The sequence below is a fragment of the Acinonyx jubatus genome, chromosome B1, assembly GCF_027475565.1.
Source record: "Acinonyx jubatus isolate Ajub_Pintada_27869175 chromosome B1, VMU_Ajub_asm_v1.0, whole genome shotgun sequence".
In the NCBI taxonomy this organism is placed as follows: domain Eukaryota; kingdom Metazoa; phylum Chordata; class Mammalia; order Carnivora; family Felidae; genus Acinonyx; species Acinonyx jubatus.
The window spans coordinates 134688684-134716468 of record NC_069382.1 but is presented as its reverse complement, the minus strand read 5'-3'; the positions used below and the strand labels follow the sequence as shown (position 1 = coordinate 134716468).

The window sequence follows — 27785 nt, the reverse complement described above, 5'->3', positions numbered from 1 at the left end:
GCAGCAGAGTAGGAAGACCCTAGGCTCACCTCGTCTCACAAATACAATTGGATAACTATCCAATCATCCTAAATACTCCAATTTGATGGAAGAATTAGAATTTAAAAATTAAAATATTTACCTTTAAATTTTTCTATGTTCTAACTTTTCTACAATAAAAATATGGAAAGTACTTTTCATTAAAAAATTATATACATAAAGTACAAAAAATAAAAATAACAACACCAAACTATCAATAATAACCATTTCTGGTTTAAGGAACTATGAGTGTTTTGTTTTGTTTTGTTTTTTTAACTGTTTTCTGCATATCAATTATCTATTCTAAGAATGTATTGCTTTTATACTCAGAACAGTGTTATAGTTTATTTTTAAAACAACATACCCTGGTAATTTTGCTTTGGGATTTTGCAAAGTATTTTTTCTGGGTTCGAGCCAAGAGTTCTTGTCCACCTGCTATGGCCAATATAATGGCATCAGCCATGCGGTTATCATGTAAACAAAGGTCAACAGCACTCTCAAAGTTACCCGTCAGCAAAGCCTGAGTAATTAAACCATCAATATCTGCAATAAGGAAATACACCCAAGTTAATAAAAGGTTTTGTTAAAAGAAAAAATCTTATACATATCAACTTTTACATGCACACACAAAGGAGAAAACAATGCTAATTTCTGAATATTACTAGCGGATCAATTTCTATGGAAATATATTGAGATGCATGTAAGTAAAATCAGGTAAAATAACACATTTTCAGATTGCTTAAACTGGAATAATAGAGATCATTACAGTTTTTATTACATTGATGTCAGAACATCTATCTCCAAGAGACTGATTACATATACTAATTTTTTTTTTTTAACTTTTATTTATTTTTGAGACAGAGAGAGACAGAGCATGAACGGGGGAGAGTCAGAGAGAGAGGGAGACACAGAATCTGAAACAGGCTCCAGGCTCTCCAGCACAGAGCTCGATGTGGGGCTTGAACTCACGGACCGCGAGATCATGACCTGAGCCTAAGTCAGATGCTTAACCGATGGAGCCACCCAGGTGCCCCCTGATTACATATACTAAATAACTGGGTTCTTCTTTTCAACCCTCTACCACTTGTCACAAAACATTTGTAACTTAAATTTAGGGACTATTTGTTTTCAAATAGGTAAAAATAAAAATGAAATAAGTACTTACCACCACTGACGGAGATGTTAAATGTTCTTCCTGCTGGTGGTAGAAATTCAGATTCTTGTTTTCCTTCTTTGATGCACTAAAAGATGGAAAGGGCAGCAATTTAGCCACAGTGAAACGGTGGAGAAATTTACTGGCAAAACAAAATTTATATATTTACTATATATATATATAATTCACCTACTGACTAGATGACATGAGCAGTTATTCCAGAAAAGTTCTCAGATCTAAGACTTTCCTAAGTATTAACTCCCATTATACAATCATAAATAAAATCCAAAGTCATCAGGAATAATGTTAAACAAACTATAAGTGTACATATCCATTACTGGTAGCTCAGAAATTATTGAAGAATGTTTGTTTTTACTTCAAATAAGAGGAGTTTGAAACAAGCAAAATACATGTGTTTTTAATTTTACCATATTTAGACTGTTAAAACAACTCTGCTTCTACACATCTAAAATTTTCTATGTCTAAAAACTTCTCTCCATTAGGTTTAGTTATAAGGTATTTTTGTTTTAATTGAATCAGTTATGAAAGAAAAACCACTTGGTGCCCTTATACAAATGCTATATAAAAGACTGTATGAATATACTCAAATTCAATTATAGACTTTGTATTCTCTTAAATTAGTCATACCTGCCATAGCAGGTTGGTCTGGTAAAAAGATACACACAGTTCTGTTATAAATTTCTGAAACTACTTATCAGTATATTTTCTTTCTTTAGAAGAAAAGAAACATAATGAAGGCATATTGCTGGCAAATAGTTTAAATGTTTTCTCTTCTATGCATAAAAAGTCACAAGAAGACAAAAATAAAATATATTAAAGAAATCACAGAGAAAAATTTAAAGAAAAAGATAGCTGTCTTGCAGGAGATAAAATAGCTATCTTCTGTGTGTGTTACCTATACATCTGAATGTAAACACCTAGTATTCAAAGTCAGGGGCATTTTTGGATTGGGGAATTTTAGTGCAGAGCACAGCATAGCATCATCAATGCTTAATTAGTTAATACTATTACAGAAGAATAGCTAAAACCTTAACTCTTTCCCTAATTACAGGGAAGCATTTTAGAACTTTAAAACAAAAACATTTTAGAGCTTAAATTATTCCTATTAATAAATAAATCAGATACTGATCTGATTATATTCACTAACTTACAAAAAAACCCTTTTTTTAACTCACAATTTTTCAAATTTGCCTTCTAAGAAAACAATAAAATCTACTTATTGACTTCTGAAATGTAAATAATCGTGAAAAAAGCAGCTGATTACATATTGAGTATTTTCAATGTGTAAACTACTATGTCTGATAAACACATAGCATCATCAAGGTAAAGGAGATGATCCTATCTCCTTAAACTTTTTTTGAATACTCTGAAAGTACACATTGGTGACTATCGTTTTGTTATGTGCATATTATTCTGATCTATTCATTCATAAGTGTATTTCCAAATGGCCTTCTATTTGATAATACATAGTTAGTCTAGTTGTACATAAATGAAAGTATATTTCTTCAAGGTATCCTACAATTCTGTATAGGTATTCCCAAAATTGGTTCAAAGTTTTACTAAGATTTTACACATATTCTTTATTTTCAGATTAAATAAATGTCAGAAGATCTACTTCTAAGGAAAGTTGTTTTTTTAACAATTTTCTTGTAAAAGTCTAAATTTACTGATGAATTACTCTTATAACTTAGCAAAGGATTGTAAGAGACATTCCAGTCAAGGTATCTCTATACCACAAAGAACAATGAAAAAGTCAAAGATGAGATGAGAAACAAGAACGTGTTGATTAATTAATTGTCCAAGATGAAATATAATTAGAAAGCAAGAAAAGTACAGAATTATTTAGTAGTGGTTAAAAAAAAAACCCAGAAAAACGAAAGGAAAAAAATTAATGATACAACTCTGTGTTCAAGGACTCTTTTTAACTGGTTATAAAAATTGTCGACTACAACTCATGACACGTTTATCATGTCAATCAAAAATCATGACAGTTCAAATTAGTGAAAATTTCTATACCTGGATTCAAAGTTCAAGACTAATCTAGAAGCCTTTGTTTCTCACTGATCGTAGGTCCTAAATATTAATGTGTCAAGAAAAAACATAAACTTTACATGCAATGCATTGTGGATTCTGAGCAACATCTCTTTTCATTGTGACATGCTGATATCCATCTGACCGAATTAAGTCAATCTCATGTCAACTGTTAATTTTAAGACATATAATCCAGAAGCTAGGTCAGAGGACTAAAGATTTCACTGATGACAGTTCTGTCAAACTAGTAAATAGACTCCTACCCCAAAAATCTCTAAGAAAACAATATCTCCCAATTTCATTCTAGCACAAGTAGTCAAGCAAATTTTCCATATTTCAATGTGAGATAAACAAATATAACATACTTTACCAATGTAATTAAAAAGGAAAAAAATAAGTACCTCTCCCAAGAGCTGCTCTTCAGCAGCAGGGCTCTCCTCCCCATCACTCTGTGCTACTTGGTCAGAATCTTTAAGAGCCTTTGGTACACAAAACAATTACAGAGGAAGTTGAAGGACGTAGCATTAAAAGAATATTAGTGAACAAGGAAGACAAAAGACCAAACCAACAAAATTCAGAGCTAGTTTAATCATAAGAAGCAACACTAAGTAAATTTATTTAAGAAACACTAATAGAGGAAAAGCAAAGAGCCATGACTGCTAAGACTTTCCTTTCTCCCTCTCCCCCCACCCCCCATCAAATGTCCCTTGGGAACAGAGATCTTAACCTTAAGTATCTGAGCAGCCACTGATATTGTTTGCCCTCTTCCGCAAAATTCAAATATTGTCAAGAGAAAGGAATGCTCTACTAGCTAAACTTATACTATTTTAAAATGATAGTTATTCACTTATTAAAGTATCTACAATCAGCATGTATTTTTACACTGTAAAGCAATAAAAAAGACACATGTCTTAAATTACATTTCCTTCTTTGTTATGACCTAAACCAAATTTTTGGAAGGTAGCTATTTTTAAAGGCCTTCTTACCACATCGGGTTCATCCACTTTGTTCAAGGCCAAAGCAATCTGAAATAAAAACAACAACTCACCTACTACATGGAATTCTATTTCAATGCATATAACAAATACTCACCTCTTTCTCCATTTTCATTGGCAAAATCCACAAAAATTCAGATCAAGGATGGTGTGTTTAAAAGAATAAAATCTGCTATTCGATGACAAACCTAACCTCAAAACAAGCATGTTTTCTTTTACTTTGTTTTAAATAACTATAATTAATTAAAAAAAATTTCTTCAGGCACTCACTATGGAAAGAACTGCTATTACAAGTATTTTGACAAACAGGTTCTATTTCTTCATTTTTGCTATTGGGCATTCAGCAAAACTTTTTTTTTTTTTTAATGTTTATTTATTTTTGACAGAGAGAGACAGAGAGACAGAGCATGAGCGGGGGAGAGGCAGAGAGAGAGGGAGACACAGAATCTGAAGCAGGCTCCAGGCTCTGAGCTGTCAGCACACAGCCCCACGTGGGGCTCGAACCCATAGACCGCGAGATCATGACCTGAGCCAAAGTCGGACACTCAACCAACTAAGCCACCCAGACGTCCCCAAAACTTTCATATTAATCTCTTACAAACCTACAAGTTATAGCACCAAGAAGTTCAGACTAATAATAAAATTAAATATAAAAAATATCTAAAGGATTGAGCAAAGACACACAGCCAATAAGCGGCAGAGCTGTGATGTGACATCGAAGGGTCACGAATCTTCATGGTGCTGAGCACTGCTCAGAGTGCGTAGTATCTAAGCTGTACCATATATGCAACAACTCTGCAATGCTACAGAGAACTTTAGACACTCTGAAAGAACAACAAAGGGCTAATACAAATTACACAAAGAATCTAAAATATTTCCTTCAAGGTTTTCAAAGTCAGAGTGTTTTTCATGCTGTTCATGTCAATATTGTGGGATGAATAATAATTAAGCCCCTCTTTGAGAAGAAGACTGAAAAACTGGAATAGGACTTTCTTTTTATTTATTTTATTTTCATTTATTTTTTTTAATGTTTTATTTTTAAGAGAGAGAGAGAGAGGGAGGGAGGGAGGGAGAGAGAGAGAGAGAGAGAGAGAGGGAGAGAGAGGATCCAAAGCAGCTTTGCACTGTCAGCACAGGGCCCGATGCGGGGCTCAAACTCATGAACTCACGAGATCATGACCTGAGCTGAAGTCAGACGTTTAATTGACTGAGCCACCCAGGTGCCCCAGGACTTTCTCTTTTTAAAAGGGAATCTTTTTATTAAGCAATTATTATTAAGCTGAATATTAAGCTAATCAATCAGACTTTTGTTTATTCAGGTTCAGTACAATAAATTGTCCTTGTTCCAAAATATTTACTACTTACTTGTCAGCTGGACCAACTCAATACAGAGTTTGGGAACGTGGGCTAAGGCATAAACAGTGAGGGTAGAAAATTGTGGTAACTTCAAACAGTACTCTATTCTTTATTACTTAAGCTGTAGTGAACATGGGGTGATCTCTAACAGTTTCCCCTTTTTCTCTTCCTCCAAGGCCACTGGTTACATACCCTCTTAAAATCTACGTGTTACTTCCAGTGTTTGAAGTTCAGAGCCTCTTATCTTCCAAGGCCCAATTCTACCCGATACAACACAGCTCATTAAATCAAGTTTGAATTATAGATGGTTCTGGCAGCTTTTAAATCCAGGTACAAGGTAAAGTTACACATTTAATAATATGTATTTAGAACTTTGGCAACCAAACACAAATTCTTATTAAATATATATTGAATGATTTGAGGTTATCTGTGTAGAAGTTTATAAAACAGAACACCTATGCTACATAAATATTTACTTTTATAAGCACAGCCTTTTAACCTTTCCCAGAAATTTACCTTCTTTCCTAGGTCTTCTTTTCTGTATCCTAGAAGTTCCAGGTATTTTCCCCGAGAATCATCCTCAAAGTTTACCTTTAAAAAGACATAGTCTTGAAATAAAGACCTGCATTTAAATTTTCAATTAACTGATCAAATTCCAAGTAGAATTATTAAAAATCATCAAAAATAAAGTCTACTGTATCAAGGAAAGTTTTCTATATCTACTATATAGAAGACTCACTGAAAGAATCTCCAAAATATTTTTTAAATATCAAGTATACCAGTAATTAATTATCCTTGTTGAATAAAGCTTACTTTTATTTTTTTAAGTAAACCCTATGCCTACTGTGGGGCTTGAACTCATGACCCCAAGATCAAGAGTCAAATGCTCTGCTGACAGAACCAGCCAGGCACTCCAAAGTTTAAACTATAATTTTTGTTAAGTACAAACTAAGTCACGTCCAATGGTTATATGCATGCAGAACCCAACACTATGGGGAACACTCAATGTCCTAAAACTCTCTCCCCAAATTCATAATTACAAGATATGAAATTCTATAATTTTAGAAGTTAACCTTGTTATATTCAAGATCTCTTTGGAAAATTCGGCATTAAGAAACAGACATTCAACTGGAGGCAAAATGACCAACCAAAAAACTCTATTTTCTATTGTCTTAAATGCAATGCAGTAAAAGGAATGAGAAATGCCTCCAACCTCTCTCCCCTGTAGCTTTTCCCTCTTTTCCCATTTTCCTTAACTGGATCTACTATAGAAATTATTCTATGTTTCTATTATACCTAACTCTATGTTATTAATTTTAAAATAGATCTGCTGAACGTTATGTCTCTCTCACTTAAATATAACTATTATGTCATTTTTTACTTATTAAAAGAAGTACTTCATATTAGGCTTTTCAAAGCAGAGAAGGAAGAACTCTTGACATAAAAATATGGTTGTGTGCTCTTCATGTTTCTTTAATTTCATCAAGAAGCTCCTGAAATCACAATCTTGTAATAATTTCTTTATTAAGACATATTTCAAATATAATGGGAATAGTTAAATTTGCAGATAATGAAATGGTTTTAATGACAACTTTACCTTCAAAAAGGACCATACGTTTTTTTCAAACTCAGTCTGAGAAGCATCAATTTTTTTCTGACAATAACTGACAAATCCTTGTGACTGCACAACCTGCTGAAGTTGGTCCGATCGGCTGAGGAATTCCTTTTCTGTTACAACCTGACTAATGAACACAGGGCGTGGCTGCTGCTGCTGCTCAGCTCCCTGCTGAGACTGCATTCTGACATTCTCAAAGGTAACCAGTTTGCCTCCAAACTAGAAAAGAACAAATGAACAAAGTCACTCTCAACAACAAGGATAAGGCCAAAACTTGCACTTACTGTAAAACCTGCTAACGGAAAGAACTATGGTCTTAAAATCTATCACTCTGGATAAAGTTAGCTGATACAGTATCCCATACTCCACTGTCTGACCTTGATCTTCAATTACTATTCTTATTACCTACTACCTTCTAGATAAAATGTACTATTTACTGTGCCCCATAATTTCTCACCTACTTGTTTACACCAACTTCTACATACTCAATGTTCCTTCTCTTCAAGGCCTGGGCAAATGTCACCTCTTCCACCTCAGATGTCCTCAATATATCATAGATCTTTTTTTTTTCTTCTTCCAAAAATGTGGAAGCTTCACGAATCTGTGTGTCATCCTTGCACAGGGGCCATGCTAATCTTCTCTGCATCGTTCCAATTTTATCATATGTGCTGCCCAAGCGAGCACTATAGACCTCTTTTGACTCAACTATTAGCTGTATGTATTTGCCTCACCTTCTGTCCTAGGCTCTAAGTTTTAAAGGGTGGCAGAATATGCCCCTCCAAAATATCCCATTTGGCATAAGGATTATTTGGAGCTAAAGACTACTTGAAAGACAGCAGGAAAGAAAGGCACCCTGACCTGCCTTTTTTTTTTTTTTTTAAATATTTATTTATTTTGAGAGAGAGAGAGAGAGAAAAAGAGAATGAGCTGGGGAGGGACAGAGAGAGAGAAAGAGAGAGAGAGACAGAGACAGAGACAGAGACAGAGATGGAGGGGGGGAGGAGAGAGAGGGACAGAGACAGGGAGAGGGAGAGGGAGAGGGAGAGGGAGAGGGAGAGAGAGAGAGGATCCCAAGCAGATTCTGCACTGTCAGCGTGGACCCTGACTCGGGGGTTGGAACTCACAAACCACAAGATCATGACTTGAGCTGATATCAAGAGTTGGACGCTTAACTGGCTGAGCCATCCAGGTGCCTCTGACTTCCTCTTTTCTTCCTAAAAGCAGGAGATGAAACTCCCATGTGAGAGTTGCCCTGTCTATTCCAGGGGGAAAGAAACATTCTTATCACCAGAGGTGGGAGTCAGGCTGAGAGAAATATATACAAAGAGACTTGTTAAATGATAATTATCTCCCTTTAGTCTCTCTAAATATTTTAGGTACAACTGCCATTTTTTGTTCAACCTAGTATATAAGCACTTAGGTTTTGCCATTTGTTTGCATCTTCATTTCCCAATGAGGGCCCAGGTATACATAAAAATTTGTATGCTTTTCTCCTGTTAATTTGTCTTGTCAATTTAATTCTCAGGCCCAGGTGAAAATCCTAGGAGGGTAGATGCAAAGTTCTGCCTCTCCTATACTTCCAAGGAAGGTTCTGTGGTTCTGTATCTACTGAGTCTTGTATCTCCTACAGTACCTACAATACCTTGTATATAGCAAATATACAGTTAATATCTGATTTATTTATACAAATAAATATAGGTAAGGAAGGAAGCACAGAACCAAACTTCATCCTTCATACTCAGTAATTTTTGTATAAGGATTATGGTTTTTACATAAACTTATTTTTTTTAATGTTTATATATTTTTGAGAGAGAGAGACAGAGTGAGAATGGGGTAGAGGCAGAGAGATAATAGGGGGACACAGAATCCGAGCAAGCTCCAGGCTCTGAGCTGTCAGCACAGAGCCTGATGCAGGGCTCGAACTCATGAATCACAAGGTCATGACCTGAGCTGAAGTCGGGCCCTTAACCAACTGAGCCACCCATGGTGCCCCCATAAGCTTATCTTTTTAAATGTTTACTATGTTCAAAGTTTTTGTTATGTCACGCACTCTAGGAAATACCAAGAAAACATAAACCACTATCTTTATGGAATTTAACATGAAAATACAACTGAAACAATAGGCACTTGTAGGTTCTAAATGTGGTGCAGGTAATACCACACAGGATATGGAACTTTACAGAAAGGCAAAACTGCTAGGTTTCCCCAAATTTTAGGGGAGTTGATGAAACTGCACCCTCCAAAACCAAGACCTAAACTGGGTTTCACAAGAGGATTTACCCATTTACTTGGTTCTATGTAATAATATAATGTCACTTAATTGCAATAATGGTAAGTGCTGCCTGTTAGTCATCATTTTTTCAAATCAACCAAAACAAATATGGATATTGAACACAATAAAAATATTTTTAAAGTCTTAACAATATAAAAATACTGTAATTTACCAAAATTGGTAGAAATAAGAAATTGGAAAAATTGGAAGGAAGTGTAAATGTACGAATTTAATACTGCACAGAAGAGTTTTAATTAATACCATATGAAGTTGATATATCAAGACATGGACATTTAGGTATATTATTTACACTTATAAAGATAATCACAAAAATAACCCTAACTTCTAAAACTTCAATGGCAACCTAAAGATATTTGAGGGGGACACTGAATTCTACCCCTCATGTCCACAGAGAGGGCATTTTTCTTGCATTCTGTAAGAGGAACTAGCAGAGGAAGAACACTTCCAGCCTCTTCTGTCCTTCGCACTCTCCTGGAAGAGAACTGACTGATTTTCTTCAGGAAAGAAATGCAACATGCTCACATCAGCTCTTCACGGCTTCTTTTTGTACCTTTCTTCATAAAGCAATAGTGCATATAGATAAGCTGCCAGCACCTTTAAAGAAAGCCCTCCAGTACTTGGACTTGCCTGTAACTAGGTTAGTAAGGCTGCCTAATGCACGGGTGAAGCTAAAAAAAAAAAAGTCATCAAATCAGAAACTGAAAATATAGAAGCAAACAAAACAGCACAGCTCTCACAGTCTATGTTCTAGTTTGTTAAAAGGTACATTATGGTTGAACACATCTAAACTATAGCCTCCAATCGAGCTTATGGCAGCACTAAAGCTGATATTTTGATTCTCCATCTCCCTTATTTGGTTTTAAACTCATATGGGGAAGAAAAGAGTGTTATTTATTGTCTTTATAATACTCCAATACTAGTAAGTAGAGGAGGGTGAATGGGGAGGAGGAAGACGTTCACTTCTCATTCCAAAGATAAATATATAGTGAACGCTTTCTATTTGTCAGGCACCATTCTAGGCACTAAAAACATACCTGGGAACTAGACAGTCTGTCCCCAAGAAGCTTATATTTGGGGGATCTTTTCTGAACAGGTGGTTTTCTTTTAAACCTTGTACATATACAATTTTAAAATAATAAATTATCAATTACTTAGGGAAGGAAGGAACTAACTAGATGAATGGTTGGGATTCAGTCAAGAAAGTGGAAAGTCATAAGGGAAAAAATTCAAAGGCAGGAGTACAGATGGTAGAGAAAACTAAACAGGAATGATGACACTAATTAAATCCAAAGAATGGATTTATGAGTGACATAATCAAAGGTCTATTTTAGGAAGATTAATCTAGAGTATGCAGTATAGATTGGAGGGGGAATAGATAAGCAATAGACATGCTATCATATAACAGCTCAGTGTGAAAGATGAAAAATTAGGCAGAGTAACCACAATGTAAAAAGAAGAATTAAATCCAAGAGATTTATCAAGAGAGCAATATCTGGACCTAAGGAATGAATACAAGAGGTCAAAGGAAAAGTTCCAAGCCTGATTAATAGAAGAATGATATCAAGAACTCAGTAGTAGCTGCAGAGATAATTCATTCAGTTTTGGTAAAAGTGAATATACAGAATTCTATGTTGTGTACAAATTCTGTTACAATGATGGGAAGTTGAATAATATGTTTATTTTTTTAAGTAATCTCTACCTGCAGTGTGGGACTTGAACTCATGACCCCAAGATCAAGAGTCTCATATTCTACCGACTAAGCCAGCCAGCCACCTCAAATAATGTAAGTTTACTATCTTAGTTTTAGGCATTATCACCAACAGACTCACTCTCATCATTATGCACAGGAGGCATCAGATTAGGTTGACAGTAGAATAGCTAAAATCTTTATATCTGTAAGATTAGACAAGTTCTTTAATTTCTCTGTGCTTCTCTTTATCTACAAAACAGAGGTAATAGTAATAGCTATTTTATAAGCAGTTCTGAGAATTAAATGTTACTATATGCAAAATGCTTAGAACAATGTCTGGCACACAGTACATAAATATACTTTAGCTATTAAAAAAATACACTTCAGCTATTAATATTACTACTAATGAAATTTTATTTTACCTGTAGGTTGTATGAAGAAAGTAACCCAACACTGGACAAATGGTCTGTTCTATACAAGACTTAAAAGCAGTAGTGAAATAAGAATATTTAGGAAAGGACTTTATTTCTTCTTTCTGATCTACCAGAGTTTTCTAAGCTGAAGTTTTTCTAAGCTGAAGTCATTAATTTGACAATGATATAGATGTAATACCAAAAGCACAGGCAACAAAAGCAAAAATAGACAAATGAGGCTTCTGTTCAGAAAGTAAACAATCAACAGAGTAAAAAAAGCTACCTACAGAATGGGAGAAAATATTTACAGATCATTTATCTGTTAACATTCAGAGTTAACATTTAGAATCCATAAAGAACTCCTATAACTCAGTGACCAAAAAAAACCCAAAAACAACCTGATTAAAAAATGAGCAAAGGACTTGAACAGACATTTCTCCAAAGATGACATACAGACGGCCAACAGATACATGAAAAGATGCTCCACATCACTAATCATTAGGAAAATGCAAATCAAACCACAATGAGATTATCATCTCCCACCCATTGACTATTATCTAAAAAACTTAAAAAACAGCATGTTAGTGAGGATGTGGAAAAATTAGAACCCATGTGCACTGTTGATGGGAATGTAAAATGGTACAGCCACTATGGGAAACAGTAGGGAGGCTCATTAAAAAATTAAAAATAGAATTACCATAAGATCCAGCAATCCTACTTCTGGGTATATATCCAAAAGAATTGAAAATAGGATCTCAAAGACATATCTGCACACGAATGTTCATTGCAGCATTATTCATAATAGCAAGAGGTGGAAGCAAACTAAATGTCCACAGATAAATTAATGGATAAAGAAAATGTGGACTATTTCTCAGCCTTTTAAAAATAGGAAATCTTGTCAGACACTGCAACACCTTGAGGACCTTATGCTATGTGAAACAAATCAATCACAAAAAGACAAATATTGCATGATTCCATTTATATGAGGTATTGATAGTTGTCAAACTCAGAGAAACAGAAAGTAAAATTTGATTACCAGGGGCTAGGGAAGGGGAAAACGAGCAGTTGCTGTTCAATAGTAAAAGAGTTTAAGTTTTACAAGATAAAAAAGTTCTGATGATCTGTTGTACAACAAACGTATTTAGTTAACATACTGTAATTTACACTTAAACATGATTATGATGGTAAATTTCGTTACATATTTTTACCATAAAAAAAAGAAAAGAAATTGGCAATTAAAAAAAGTTGCAAGGAATAAAGAGAAGGAAGGAGAACACACAGATACACTTTCCTCCAAATTAAAAAAAGAAGAAAATGAAGAAGAAAATTATGAAGGAAGGAGAGAGAGAGAAGGAAGGCAAGTTTAATAAGGGGATGGACAGTGTGATGGTTGTACTACGATGTAAATGTACTTAATGCCATTGAACTGTTATGTTTCTAAATGGCTAACATGGTAAATTTTATGTTATGTATATTTTACCACAATTTAAAGTAAAAAACAAAGTAGGTCCTATTTTTCCTGAGAAACCATTTTGAATAATGAAAAATCTACAGACATATTTCACACTCAATCTTCTTCCATCTGAGTGATCCTATAAGAACCCTTTACTAAAAGATGTCCTTTGTGCTTATGGACCATAAAAACAAATCCACCTACTGAAAAGGAAGCACCAACAGGCCTTCGGATCCACTTGGGTGGCTTCTTCAGAGGCAACACTATACTATGCTGAGCAGTTTGCTGAGGAATTTGTAATGGTGGAAGGGGCTGTCCTGTGCCAAAGGGATCAAGATTCCCAAAAGATGATGAGAGCTAAAAAAAATAATGCAAGTATAATTTATATGAGATTACATTACGTTTTCAAGTCATACTCAAGAAATATTTTTATCACAATTATTCAATTAATCCATAGCATTGATAGTAAAGTCATTTTCAAAATAATACCATGATAAGATGATATTTTTCAATTGTTACGATTTAAAATCTTAACGCTTTCTATTACCTTGTCAACTTGTTTCTGCCTTAAGCCATCTGCGCTCCCACCCATGATAGAGTAAACGCTGATTCGCCCATCAAAGGAAGCAGCTGATAAGACAGCAGGATTTCTGGGACACCACTGAATATCAAAGCACCACTGTGTGTTGGTGGGAAGTTCATATAACACCTAAGCAACAACAACAAAAAGTCAGAAAACAGTATAACCACTTTACAGCCAAAACACCTGTATTAATATGATTAACAAGTGCAGCTTAATTAAATAATTCCTTTTAGAAAGAGTCTTGAGCCAGGAAAAAAAATTATAAATACTTGTTTAAAATATTAGAAGCCCATTTTGATGACCTATTATGATAAAAATAATAATGCTTATTCAAAGTTTCAATCAAATTTAGAAGAAGTGCGTATTAAAAACTAAGGTTTTCCTGTTTTTATTGAAATGGTAGTAGTGGGTGCATCTGAAAGACCAGAAAAATCTATTATAGTAAGCTTGTTAAACTCAAAGATAATGGTCTTCTGCTCTTTTGCTTGCCAAGATCCAAACAACCATAATTAAACTATTTGAAGACCAAATTTAAAAAATAACCTCAAGGAGGAAGAATTCACTGAGAATTTGGCTTTTACTCAAGCAAAACCATGTATACAGCATTCTTATTACTGCAAAATAGAAACATATTTAGCATAAACAGTTTTCTTTAAAAGGAAACAATATGGAAAAACTATAAAAAATGGTTGATATAAAACATTTACAATGTAATAATTATTGCTAACTCAAAGTTAGTGTGATGCTAATTGATGCTTATAGGAACAAAAGTTTTATGGTTTTAAGAAGTCAAGGGGCGCCTGGGTGTCTAAGTCTTGGTTAAGTGTCCCACTTCAGCTCAGGTCATGATCTCACAGTTCGTGGGTTCCAGCCCCTCATGGGGCTCTGTGCTATCAGCTCGGAGCCGGGAGCCTGCTTCAGATTCTGTGTCTCCCTCTCTCTCTGCCCCTCCCCTGCTCATGCTCTCTGTCTCAAAAATAAATAAACATTAAAAAATTAAAAAAAAAAAAAAAAAAGAAGTCAAATTATCTTAAATTTGACTCAGACATTTTGAATGTTTTACTTTATAAGAAAACAACTAAGTGAAAGGCATTTAGCCTGCTCATCTTTTTTTTTAAATTTTTTTAATGTTTATTTTTTTATTTTTTATTTTTGAGAGAGAGAGAGAGAGAGAGAATGAAAGGAGACACAGAATCCAAAGCAGGCTCCAGGCTCTAAGCTGTTAGGACAGAGACTGACATGGGGCTCGAACCCATGAACCATGAGATCATGACCTGAGCTGACATCGGACAGTTAACCGCCTGAGCCACCCAGGCACCCCTAGCCTGCTTGTCTTTAAGGCTTAAGGTTGATAAGACTCATAGCTTCAAATGTGAATCACTGGTCTGTTCCTAATTTGCATCTGAATAAAAATCTACTAAAGTTTTTAGTTGCAGCACGTACTAAAAGTTTATTCCTTCAAATTCTAAGCACACACAACTAATCATATGCAAAAATTCATTTTATCAAATCATATAATTAAGAATATTAGAGTAATTTCCATGATTCTGAACTCACTTGGGAAGGCACAGTATAAAATGCAAGATTTTATTATTTGGTCTACAAATCACATGAGGCAAAACTTACTATTTTAATTTTTTTCTCCTATGTCCCCTAACTTTTAAAAAATTTTTTGAGAGAGAAAGAGTGCATGCTTGCTAGCAGGAAAGGGCAGAGAGAGAGGGAGAGAGAAAAATCTCAAGCAGGCTCTGTGCTGCCAGTGCAGAGCCTGACGTGGGCTCAAATTCACAAACTGTGAGATCATAACCTGAGCTGAAATCAAGAATCAGATGCTTAACTGACTGAGACACCTGGGTGCCCTATGTCCCCTAACTTTAATGTTTCTATATTCTTACAGATATCACTGCATCTGAAAATTTTAAACCACAAATCAAATAACAAAAGTGCTTGTTTCTATCTTAATATTATAGATTAAAACCTATTGAAGATATTCTTATATTTGCTAGCATTCCATCAGAGTAACTAGCAAAACACTTACAATAATCTATCATAATTATAGAAGGTAAAAGTTGAAAAGCTGTAAGTAATATCTATGGTCTTGATGGGTTAAATAGGTAATGGGGTAATAGGTAATAGGAGTGCACTTTGTGATGAGCACAGGGTGATGTATGAAAGTGTTGAGTTACCATATTGTACACTTGAAACTAATATAACACTGTATGTTAGCTAACTGGAGTGAAAATAAAAACTTAAAAAAAAAATCTATGATCTCTTCCCCAATACTGAAAAAGACGGAAGCCATTCATTCAACTAAGAAAAATAATTTTTAATAGTTAAGAGATTTTTTAGCCCATTAACTTAACCCAAAGCAATTAAAAGCAATTAAGTTATATTTATATGACATTTATATTTAATAAGGGGTAAAATTTCCTACATGTAAATTTCTATGGGTAGGACATATGACAAATATTATATTGTGATGTATTATATTCCTGCTGTATAGTTCAGAAGAGAGATTGAAAACATACATCTACTTGGGCTCCTGGGTGGCTCCAATTCTTGACATCGGCTCTGGTTGTGATCTCACAGTTGTGAGTTCAAACCCTGTGTCAGGCTCCATGCTGAGGATGGAGTCTGCTTGGGAATCTCTCTCTTTCCCTCTCTCTCTGCCACTCCCTTGTGTACGTTCTCTCTCTCTCAAAATAAATAAACATGAAAAAACAAAAAACAAACAAACCAACAAAAAAACCCATACATTTACTGATTTCCAAAAGTCAGGATCTTCAGAAATGGGAAAGCAGGAAAAAGACCCAAACTTTGAAGACACCGATTTCCAGAGATCACGTTAAATAAATCAAATGAAGTATTTCTGAGTGTAGGTAAACACAGTTTATTGGAAATGGGGAGTGGGAGATGGTTACTAATTTCAAATATACTATTTCAGTGGCTGATTTTCTTAGAAGAAACAGCTGAGCTTAGATAATGTTCCTGATAAAATCTCTGCTAGACTAACATCTCACACATACCTCCATCTCTTGTCTTTAATTATAATAATACACTAAAGAATCCTTATGGAAAATTACTTATTCATCTAGAGATAAAATTATACTGGCTGTAAGCTGGAGAAACATTTCCTCCCCATACCTCTCCTGTGTTTGGGTTGGAGCAGAGAATCTTAGCATCTTTTCCACAGCTCAGCAACAATTCAGGATCTGCCATGCTCCAAGCAATTGCCAAAATCCCCCTATAAAAAACACGAGGTGAAGAAATTTTTAATCTTGAGAAAACCAAGTCTCCAAATGATTCCTGCTTAGGCTTTGGAGAAACATACTGCTAATAGAAGTGTAATTTAATATAATCTTTCTGGAAAGCAATTTAGGAATGTGTATGTTCTTTGATCACTGAAAAGATATTCAATATCCTCTCATAATCAGGGAAATACAGTATAGGAAAAGAACTCAAATTGTTTAAGATTGGCTTTTGCTTCCAACATTATATTTTTAAAAAGTTAAAACTGGGGTGCCTGGGTGGCTCAGTCGGTTAAGCGTCCGACTTCAGCTCAGGTCATGATCTCGCGGTCCGTGAGTTCGAGCCCCGCGTCGGGCTCTGTGCTGACCGCTCAGAACCTGGAGCCTGTTTCGGATTCTGTGTCTCCCTCTCTCTCTGCCCCTCCCCCGTTCATGCTCTGTCTCTCTCTGTCTCAAAAATAAATAAACGTTAAAAAAAAATTTAAAAAAAAAAAAAAAAAGAGTCCGACTTCGCCTCCAGTCATGATCTCATGGTTCGTGAGTTTGAGCCCCGCATTGGGCTCTATGCTGACAGCTCAGAGCCTGAAGCCTGCTTCAGATTCTGTCTGTCTGTCTCTCTCTCTCTCTGACCCTCCCATGCTCATGCTCTCTCTTTGTCTCTCAAAAATAAATGTTAAAAAAAATTAAAAAGAAAAAGTTAAAATCTTTGTAAAAATTATAAGGACAGTAAGATGTACAGCCTTATATTCCTCACCCTGACTCACTGATTTGGCCACATTTACTTAATGTGTTTCTCTCCCTCTCTCTCTCTCTCTCTCTCCACATATACACTGACCACTTGAGAGTTAATTGCAGATACTATGACATGTCACCCCTACACTTATCTCTGAGGATATAAACATTCTTCTATGTAGCCATAATACAATTACATACTGAAAATATTTATTATTTATATGTAGCATTTAAAAATATATAGTCTGGGGGCGCCTGGGTGGCTCAGTTGGTTAAGTGTCCGACTTCGGCTCAGGTCATCATCTCGCGGTTTGTGGGTTTGAGCCCCACGTCAGGCTCTGTGCTGACAGTTCAGAGTCTGGAGCTTGCTTCAGATTCTGTGTTTCCCTCTCTCTCTGCCTCTCCCCCACTCATGCTCTGTCTACCCTTTCTCTCAAAAATAAACATCAAAAAAATTTTTTTAAATAAAAATATATAGTCTATATTCAAATTTCCACAATTGTATCAATAATATACTTTATAACAGTCCTCCCATTAGAATCTAATCATGCATGTCAAGAATTTCAAGGCATGTCAAGAATGACTCTGAAAAAAATCTGTACATATTTAATATCACATTTTAAAGATCATTTAGGAAGACAAAAATATCACAGAATTATAGAGCTGGAAGGGACCTTAAAGATCCTATAATGTAACTCTTGCATATATTAGAAGGAGAAAATTGAGAAACTAGAGAGTTGATTTGCTCCTAGCACTCAGTATGGTTTTCTGTCTTGCTAAATTATGATCACTCCTAAAACTGGCAGTACAATAAAGTGTTAAGAGCATGGATTCTGGGATCAGAAAGTTTGGGTCGGAAGTAAGCACTTGACTAGTTATGTGACATAGGCCAAGTTTACCTTGCTGAGCCTCAATTTCCAATTTGTAAAATGGGTTAATAGGATCTATACCACAGGTTTGTTATGAGAATTAATCAAGCTAACATTCAAAGTGTTTGTACATTTTACATGTTATATAAATGTTAGTTGTCCTCCCACCATAATGTAAGTTCCCCGAGGGCAGAGATTTTTGTCTGTTACATTACTGAATCTCAGTACAGTGCTTGGTACAGAGCACATGTTCAAGAAGTATGTGTTAAATGAATGAATAAAACCTTATCTAACAGAAAAATATTAAGACTTCTCAGAATCATCCTTTCTTTACTAAAAAGCTGATTGAAGCATAACATCTGAATAGGATTACATTTTTACTGCACTCTTCTCCTAAAGCTAAAGTAGAGGTCACAAACTTTAAGATTTCTCCCAGTGGGAGAAAAGGGATTTAAAGTTTTAGTGTATATATCCCTAAATAGGAAAGAAAGCCCCAAAGTACTTAGAAAATATTAGAGCTAGCAAGCTAACTAGCTAGCTAGCTAGTTAGCTTTGTTTGTTTGTTTGTTTGTTTCAGGGCCCCTGGGTGGCTCAGTTGGTTAGGCATCCAACTTCAGCTCAGGTCATGATCTCACAGTCTGTGGGTTCGAGCCCCGCATCAGGCTCTGTGCTGACAGCTCAGAGCCTGGAGCCTGCTTCGGATTCTGTGTCTCCTTCTCTCTCTGCCCCTCCCCCATTCGTGCTCTGTCTCTCTCTGTCTCAAAAATAAACAAACGTTAAAAAAAATTTTTTTTTAAAAGTTAATATTATAAATCTTCTAGGAGAAGCCACAGGAGAAACGTTTTGTTTGTGTCACTGAGTTAGATAAAGTGTTTTTTGATAGGTCACAAAAAACACAAATATTTTTTAAACTTATAAAATGGACATAATCAAATTTAAACTTTTACTTTTTGAAAGACCATGTTTAAGAAAACAAAAAGACTGGGGCGCCTTGGTGGCTCAGTCGGTTCAGTGTCCGACTTCAACTCAGGTCATGATCTCAAGGTTGACAAGTTTGAGCGCTGCGTAGGGTTCTGTGCTGACAGCTCAGAGCCTGGAGCCTGCTTCGGATTCTGTGTCTTCTTCTCTTGCTCCTCACCTACTCACACGCTGTCTCTCTCTCTCTCTCAAAAATAAACAAACATTAAAAAAAATTATAAAAAAAAAAAGACTTAATTTTTAAAAAATGTTTATTTACTTTAGAGAGACAGAGAGAGACACAGTGTGAGCTGTCTAGGGGCAGAGAGAGGAAGACACAGAATCCAAAGCAGGCGCCAGGCTCCGAGCTGTCAGCACAGAGCCCAATATGGGGCTTGAACTCAATGAACCATGAGATCATGACCGGAGCCAAAGTCGGACCGACTGAGCCACCCAGGTGCCCTAGAAAATACTACCATTAAAAGAGATTTGTTTCTTGTTTAAAACCATGAAAAAAATATGTATAAACCCCTGGACACCTGAATATCAATGACAGGAAATGTGCCAAATTACCAACTAAATTTAATGCTACCAGAATTCACATAAGTAATTTCTCATATCTTTTGATTTTTAAAATTTTTATTAATTTGTAAAGATTTTATTTCTTTAAAGTAATCTCTACACCCAAGGTGGGGCTCAAACTCCATAACCCCAAGACCAAGGGTTGCACGCTTTACCCCTCACATCTATGTAGAAAATCTGCACATTTATTAAAATTGAAAGCAGAATAACCCAGCTAATTTCTCAATAATGCTTTTAAACTAAAATAAAAACTTAGAAATAAAACAAACTTTTCAATTGTTGCTTGTCACTGAATGTTATGGAAGACTCTTCATAAGCATGATGACCCTAATAAAGATCAAATTGTATAATGTCATGAGTTGTCCCAAAGTGCTGTGATATACTGGAAATTTGATCTATTAATTATTACATGAAATAAGTAGCGGAAAATCCTTTAACACATTTTTGTACTGTTATGATATGAATTTTTGGGAACAGAAAATGAGATGACTACTGCTTCAAATAAAAACCATTTAACTTTTACAGGATAGAGACAAAGGAGATTCCTTAATTTAAAAATAATTATCTGATAATTCAAAGAAGTAAATATGTTTTTACAAATAAACAAATCAAGTTCCTTAGATGAGCAGCATGATACCTGGCATGATTTTCCAAGACACGGAGTGGAGAGGAAGCAAAGCGAAGATCCCACATCTGGACCACTGGTAATCTATCATCCTCAGAGGCAAGGACCATCTGAGTCGCAACATCAGGATGCCACGCCAACCCAGAGCAATGCATCTGCAGATAGTTAAGGCTCACACTGTATCAATCCTATTACTTTATGAAGAGCCAAAATGAGCTTGAGGAATATGCCTTTGTTGAAACAAACAGTAGAAAACATCAGCTCAGGCTTAGTTTCTTTAAAAAAAAAAAAAAACTCAAACTTAAAACTATTAAATTTTGAACCCTGACAGCTATCTTCACAGCCTGCATTTGGAGATGTCAAGCTATGATGCTTCTTGATTAAATGATTAAATAAAACGATTAAATTTTATTAAACAGTCTCAAAACAGTAGTTTTAAAGTAAAAGGTTGAATGTTTTCAATTCATCTCGCTATTCAATACACATCACCATTCTGGATCAGAATAATTCTGTACCAAAAATGAGTTTACCTGTCAAAATTGTAACTAGGAGGAAAGTTTTATATAAATTTAAATTTAATACTTTCAGAAAAATGAAAACAGATAAAAGATTATAATAACAAAAAAATCCACACCTTTCCTCTATTTTGCCAAAAAAATCAAGACAAAATATCTAAAGCAACAACTACCATTTAAATTTTCACATAGAATAAGTTAACATTACTATTGAGAATTACCTGGAAGTTTAGGTCCCACTAAATATTCCAGAAGATGACTGAAATGCTTACTGAAATGCTTTATTCAACTGAAACTTGTTTTAAATTCCTAATTCATTGGAAAACAATACCCTGATGAAATATTCTTCTAAATAGTTTTTTGCTGTTATAGTTAAATTATATATATATTCTCGGATTTAGGCAAACTTATTTCTAAAAATGTCAAACTAAATAATGTAATTAAAAACAAACAAAATAAGGCCCTATATTATGTCTAAATTATTTTATAGCACACTGTCACACAGTATTAAGGAATCTGTAAGGTCAAAACTTTAATGTGCTATACAGCTACATCTACTGGGCAAGTAGGAGAATATTAGCTCACTTTAGCAGTACTTAATGAGAGGAGATGAAGCCAGGAGTTTGGCAACTACAAGTTCATAGTCACACAATTACTAGCAGGAAAAATCTGTGTGTTCTAGAGAAAGCTAAAGATAAAATATTACTATAATACTTTGAAACAGCTAATAAAATAAAAACAATCAGTATATCAGGGAAGAAGCTATTTAATTAACAATCTCTCCCTTCATTATTAATAATATCCAGCATGGTTTATTGGAAACTTTATTATTTTCCCCAAGGAAAAATCTTCTCATTCCAACATGATTGGTCCATGAAAAGACAGGATTTGCCTTTATAAAAATCTGATTTGCTGTCAACACGGACAAACAATATAGAAATACCTACAGCAGAAACATAACATGTTTGTTATAAATCAATCATATACTTACCCTGTTACTATGGTCACTGACTTTGATGATAGGTTCATTTTTTCTAAGATCCCATACAGTGGCCCGGCCACTGGGACTGGCTGACGCTAAAATATGCTGGACTTGTCTGTTCCATGCAATGCAGCTGATATCTTCTGGAGGCTAAAAGGAATAAACTACTAAAAACCATTTCCCAATTACGGTCAAATTTAACTATAAAATCTGATCCTTCTTTTTAAAAAGGGATTAATTTAAATCTGACCTATTCATTCCACAAATTTTTTATATTCATAAGTTCTCAATATATACAATACATCTTAAAGCTCAGATATATGCCACTTCAAGTATATTACCTTGTTTAATATTGTCTCATTCACCAGGCATTTATTAAGCTCCTGCTATATATCAAGCACTTTTTCTTTACTTTGCAACTGCCACAAGGTAGATAATGAACTACAAAGTAGACGGTGATCAGTATGACAGACAACTAGGGAGAACAAAAGTTACAGCCTAGACCACTAGAAGAATATCTTTATAAATGGTAGATCTTATGCTACCATTACGCTACCTCTAAGATTGCCAAAATGCTGGGGTCCATTATAAGATAAACTTCAAGGAGGCAAGTGGAGGATTGTTCTCTCTTAACTTATTAGAAATACATAGGAAAGGGATGGAGTTGTTTTTTTAAAGATTTAGTTTCCTTTCTAGTCTATGATTTTTATTCTGTGGTTGGATACTGTCAAAATACTACACAATGCAATACTATACTATATATATACTATACTATATATAATACTATACTATATATAATACTATATCTGAAAAAACTACCAGAGACTTGTCTATTTTATTCACTACTGTATGTCAAGTACATCAAACAATATCTGGTGTTAGGCACTGAATAAATATTTGCTGTTGAGGACTCACTGATACCTTGAAGAAACACATTTACTAATACTGTACTTTACAATACCTAAGGAAAATCAATAACAACACTGATTTTAAACAAATATATTTTGTGTGGAAAAAAATGAAATAAGTGTTGAAGAACTGACTTTGGTTATTTTGATTACATTAAAATCAACACAATACCTGTGTTTTCGCTCCTGGTGTCATTGGAGTTGCAAAATTGTTGAGATCCCAAATGTAGATTTCAGATTCATTAGCACCAGAGGCTACCAGATTAGTCTGCAGTAAGAAATAATTAATAACTAAACAGCATTTAAGAATAATTAAGAGAACTCAGAATTAACTGTTCAGAGATGGAAAGATCTAGGAGTTTTAGGGCACACAACTTTTCTGTTTAATTAAAAAAAGCAGAACTCAAGAATTCCTAAATACTATGCATAATAATCTGAAACTGTGATAGTGTTTTATTTTTGTTTTTAATTAAAAAAAATTTTTTAACGTTTATTTATTTTTGAGAGAGAGATGGAGCACAAGCAGGAAAAGGGTAGAGAGAGAGAGAGACACAGAATCTGAAGCAGGCTCTAGGGTATGAGCTATCAGCACAGAGCCTGATGCGGGCTTGAACTCACGAACTAAGCTGAAGTCAGATGCCTAACTGACTAAGCCACCAAGGCACTCCATGAAACTGCAATGATGTTTTAGAGACGTGTATTATAAAATTCTACTTCATTCACAAGATAACATGTCTACTGACATGATAAGACATAAACAAAATAATTATATGGATAAATTCTTAAACAATCATGCAACCATATGGGGATTATCATTTCTGCATCCCTAGAAGGGGATCTGATTGTAAAAGGCAAAAACAGACAAAACCAATTATTGCTTTCAGACCAATAACTGAATCCTAAAATAACAGCATCTTAGATCTACAGATACCTCAAAGCCAGCTTCTGGAGCCAGACCAATACAGGGCTACAAAAATCTCGTCTTAAATCCTCATGTATTTCTAGTTCATTTACACTCAATTTTATTCTGGGTGGCAGTATTTCTAGGTTATCTCTGTTGCATACCTTAAGGATCAACAATACCCTAAAACTGTGATAGGAAGTACAGAAAGATAATGAGTTTCATATATTGACTTTCATCCCTTATTATTCATTCTTATTATAAATTCTTCCCTGATCGACCATCATGTAACTATGGAAATAGAGGAATTCTATGGTTGTAGTCACCTATAATACAACACACTAACCAATAATCAGCAGTTGTTTCATTAGCAAAAGAACTAGCTATCTAACCTAAAGAGTAGGTACCATAAACTATAGAAATGAAGTTTGGGTTTCTGTATTTCTGTATCCTAAGTACCTATTTATAATACAAGAAAAATAACTATTTTAAACTTTTTATTTGAGAGTGAGCATGAGCTGAGGAGAGGGGCAGAGAGAGGGGGAAAGAGAGAGAGAAAGAAAGAGAGAAAAAGTGAATCTTAAGCAGGCTCCACACGCAGTGTGGAGCCCAACTCAGGGCTCAACCCCACGACCCTGGGATCATGACCTGAGCTGAAATCAAGAATCAGAAGCTCACCCACTGAGCCACCCCAGTGGCCCCATTTTAAACTTTCTTAAGATAACATTTATGTTTTGGTTGTTATGCTCTACTATCCTATTAATTCAAGATCTTTACTAACCAATACATCTATATAGTTAATATTCAGTAATGTTTATGATGGCAACAGTAGACTAACTCTTTTCTACCCATTAGATTTGCACTGTATTTGTGTAATTTTCTAATTATTTGATAGAGCAGTAATCGCTGTCATGAATACAAAGTTTTTCAATTAATGAAATAGAGGATTAACCAGACACCACAGCACTAGCCTAATGCTGAACTAGCACAAACTTTTAAAAGTCATTGTTTCCAACCTCTGGAGCTCCTAATGTTTAATAAAAAATATCCTCAGATGGCATTACAGCTCCAGATTTGTAGAATTAAACCCATCAGACTTACCCCTCCATAGAATTATTATCATTTACCCTGATCCCAACTCTGAACCCTCCATTCTTTAAAAAAATATACTCACTCATCAACCTGCACAGGCACACATTTTTAGCTTTCAATTCCAAGACTGAGGCATAGTAGATTTATATTCTTTTCTTTTTTTTTAATGTTTATTTATTTTTGAGAGAGACAGAGAGAGACAGAGTGTGAGCAGGGGAGGGGCAGAGAGAGAGGGAGACACAGAATCTGAAGCAGGCTCCAGTCTCTGAGCTGTCAGCACAGAGCCTGACATGGGGTTCAAACTCATAAACCATGAGATCATGACCTGAGGTGAAGTCGGACGCTTAACTGACTGAGCCACACAGGCTCTCCTCATATTCTTATTTCAAATAAGCAGCACATATCTCAAGAATTATGAATAAATGTCAAAAGTCTAACCTGGAAAATATTCACATCCAAGGCTCTTACTGGGCCGGTATGCTTGTCATTTTGGGCAATCACAACTTCCTTGTCTCCAGCTATAATTTTAGAAGGATCATAAAGAATAATATTTCCATTTTCACCACCTGCAATCAGAACTCCAGAGACATTTCCTTTGGAATCCATCTTATAAGGCCCCCAAATCAAGTTGTGGTACCTTTAAGAGAAAATGAGTAAATGACTCATTTTTTAAGTCAAATGACTATAGAAAAGAACTTGAAATTACATATTTAATTCCTATGTTTTCATAAATAATCTAAAAATACTGCTTTTCCTCTATTCCTGGTAACTGTGCATGACTTGGTGAAATAGCATTTTAGTTTTTATTTGTATTCATATGTGCATATTTGATTTTATAATCTTAAAGAGTAAAACCTTTTTGGTAGAGGTAATATAGTATCACAAGGTATACCTGATTTGTGTGTCAAAATATATGGGCTTAAGAATGGTTTTACCATTTAGAAACTGTGAGACCCTGGGTGAGTTACTTAATCCTCCTAAGCTGCTTTTAGTTCACCTGTAAAATAGAGCTAATCAACCATTTCCCTTGATATTGTTTCATTACAGAAGTACTCACTGACAAGTGGTCTGTTAAATAGTAAAGGTGTTAAAGGAGTTATATGGAATTTTCTTTACGTATATGTGTGTGTGTGTGTGTGTGTGTGTGTGTGTGAATTTTTAAGTTTACTTATTTATTTAGAGAGAGAGATAGAGAGAGTACAAGCAGGGGAGGGGCAGGGAGAGAGGAAAGAGAGAATTCCAAGCAGGCTCTATGCTGTCAGTGCAGAGCCCGACACGGGGCTCAATCTCACAACCTGTTAGATCTGACCTGAGTCGAAATCAAGAGTCAGACACTTAACCAACTGAGTTACCCAGGCGCCCCTGAAATTTTCTAAGAAAAGTAATGTATTATGACAGTGGAAAAATGACATCAAAATTATGTCTATTATGACAAGTGCCCCCACTGGTGGAGAATAAAAGATTATAGTTTGAAAGGAGATGAAATATGAAGGTGGCATGAGGTATATAATGAAACAAATGGTGGTGAGTAGAAAACCTAATAGACAAAATGCATTTGAGGCTCCCATCACAGAGGAGGGCTCTGAAGATGAGAGGTCCATTGAGACTTAATGATTTGAGCTATGTGAAGTTACGTTAGCTAGGGTACAATCTCTTCACCAAAATCTGCCAAACTACTGAGACAATAAAGCATATTTTACTACTCAGATGAAAGGGTTCTTTTTCTGCATTACAATAGGGTGTTAAGTACTTGGAAAGGCGATCCAAATAACACTGTATCAAAAATCATGTCAATAAAAATCTCTGTGAAATGTTTTTAAATATAGATAAGTACAAGGAAAAAATAAAAATAACCTACCATTCAGAGATAATCCTATTAACATCTTAATATTATCTTAACAACATCTTAATATTATCCAACCACTCCTTTTTTTGACCATACTTATCCTTTTTTTGTAAACAGGTGAGATAAAGGAGGTAAAAGAAAGTATGTCTACTGTATCATGAGGAAAAAAACTACTGGAAAAGAGCCTTTCCCTCCTATCCCACACATCAGTCAGAAATAAAAAAGTCTTTTACTTCCACAGAAATTCACTCATATAGGGAGGGAGACAGGCAAACCATAAAAGACTCGTAAATACAGAGAACAAACTGAGGGTGGATGTGGGGGTGGGGGAGAGGGGAAAATGGGTGATGCACATTGAGGGCACTTGTTGAGATGATGAACACTGGGTGTTGTGTGTAAGAAATGAACCACGGGAATCTACCCCAAAAACCAAGAGCACACTTTATACACTCTATGTTAGCCCATTTTAGAATAAATTATATTAAAAAAAAAAAAATAGAAATCGACTCATATACTTTTTCACAAAATATTTCATGTAATTGATGGTATTCCTTGCAGTTTCTAATAATACCCTATTTATAGATAAATTAGGCATCAACCACAACATAATAATCACAACCATAAATAATGTGAATTTAAGATTAATCAACCTCATACCTGTGAGAAGAAGAGAAAGTGGCACAAGATTTCATATCCAAGGATGGATCAGAAAGGTCTAATTCAAATATCTCAAGGGAAGCATTGGTACTAAATGTGGCATCCAACTGCTGAGCAGATGTTCCTATAGAAAATACATTTATGGTGAGTACACATGCAAAAATAAAAGACTTGGAGAAAACCATACAAAACAGAAATTAAATGCATGTTTTTCAATTATCTCACTCATGAATGCTGCTTATGACTAAAA

The 27785-nt window shown here is 34.9% G+C and overlaps 1 protein-coding gene, 1 long non-coding RNA gene and 1 other non-coding gene across 43 annotated transcripts in view; all 3 read right to left on the bottom strand.

Moving 5' to 3' along the window:
* The window catches only part of SEC31A (SEC31 homolog A, COPII coat complex component), a 71234-nt gene that overhangs the window by 31063 nt on the left and 12386 nt on the right, over positions 1-27785 (bottom strand). For 21 of the 41 annotated variants that reach the window (XM_027059565.2, XM_015068082.3, XM_015068088.3 and 18 more), the window contains exons 3-16: positions 27536-27659; positions 25471-25669; positions 23212-23307; positions 22141-22281; positions 20647-20789; positions 16766-16865; positions 13586-13747; positions 13243-13395; positions 7172-7408; positions 6091-6165; positions 4210-4248; positions 3625-3702; positions 1184-1259; positions 383-561 (exon numbers count right to left, since the gene is read on the bottom strand). In XM_027059565.2, the coding sequence (XP_026915366.1) occupies positions 383-561; positions 1184-1259; positions 3625-3702; positions 4210-4248; positions 6091-6165; positions 7172-7408; positions 13243-13395; positions 13586-13747; positions 16766-16865; positions 20647-20789; positions 22141-22281; positions 23212-23307; positions 25471-25669; positions 27536-27659 (1802 nt within the window). The remainder of the gene's footprint in view (positions 1-382; positions 562-1183; positions 1260-3624; positions 3703-4209; positions 4249-6090; positions 6166-7171; positions 7409-13242; positions 13396-13585; positions 13748-16765; positions 16866-20646; positions 20790-22140; positions 22282-23211; positions 23308-25470; positions 25670-27535; positions 27660-27785) is intronic. The other 20 variants (XM_015068092.3, XM_053217179.1, XM_053217187.1 and 17 more) reach the window with 3 other exon arrangements.
* LOC113601030 (U6 spliceosomal RNA) lies at positions 7767-7873 on the bottom strand. The gene has a single exon (XR_003422161.1). It is a non-coding gene; the product is annotated as a U6 spliceosomal RNA (small nuclear RNA).
* Positions 8088-13236, bottom strand: LOC128314519 (uncharacterized). Its single transcript, XR_008296258.1, has 2 exons — positions 11845-13236; positions 8088-11730 (listed from the first exon to the last, which is right to left on the bottom strand). It is a non-coding gene; the product is annotated as an uncharacterized LOC128314519 (long non-coding RNA).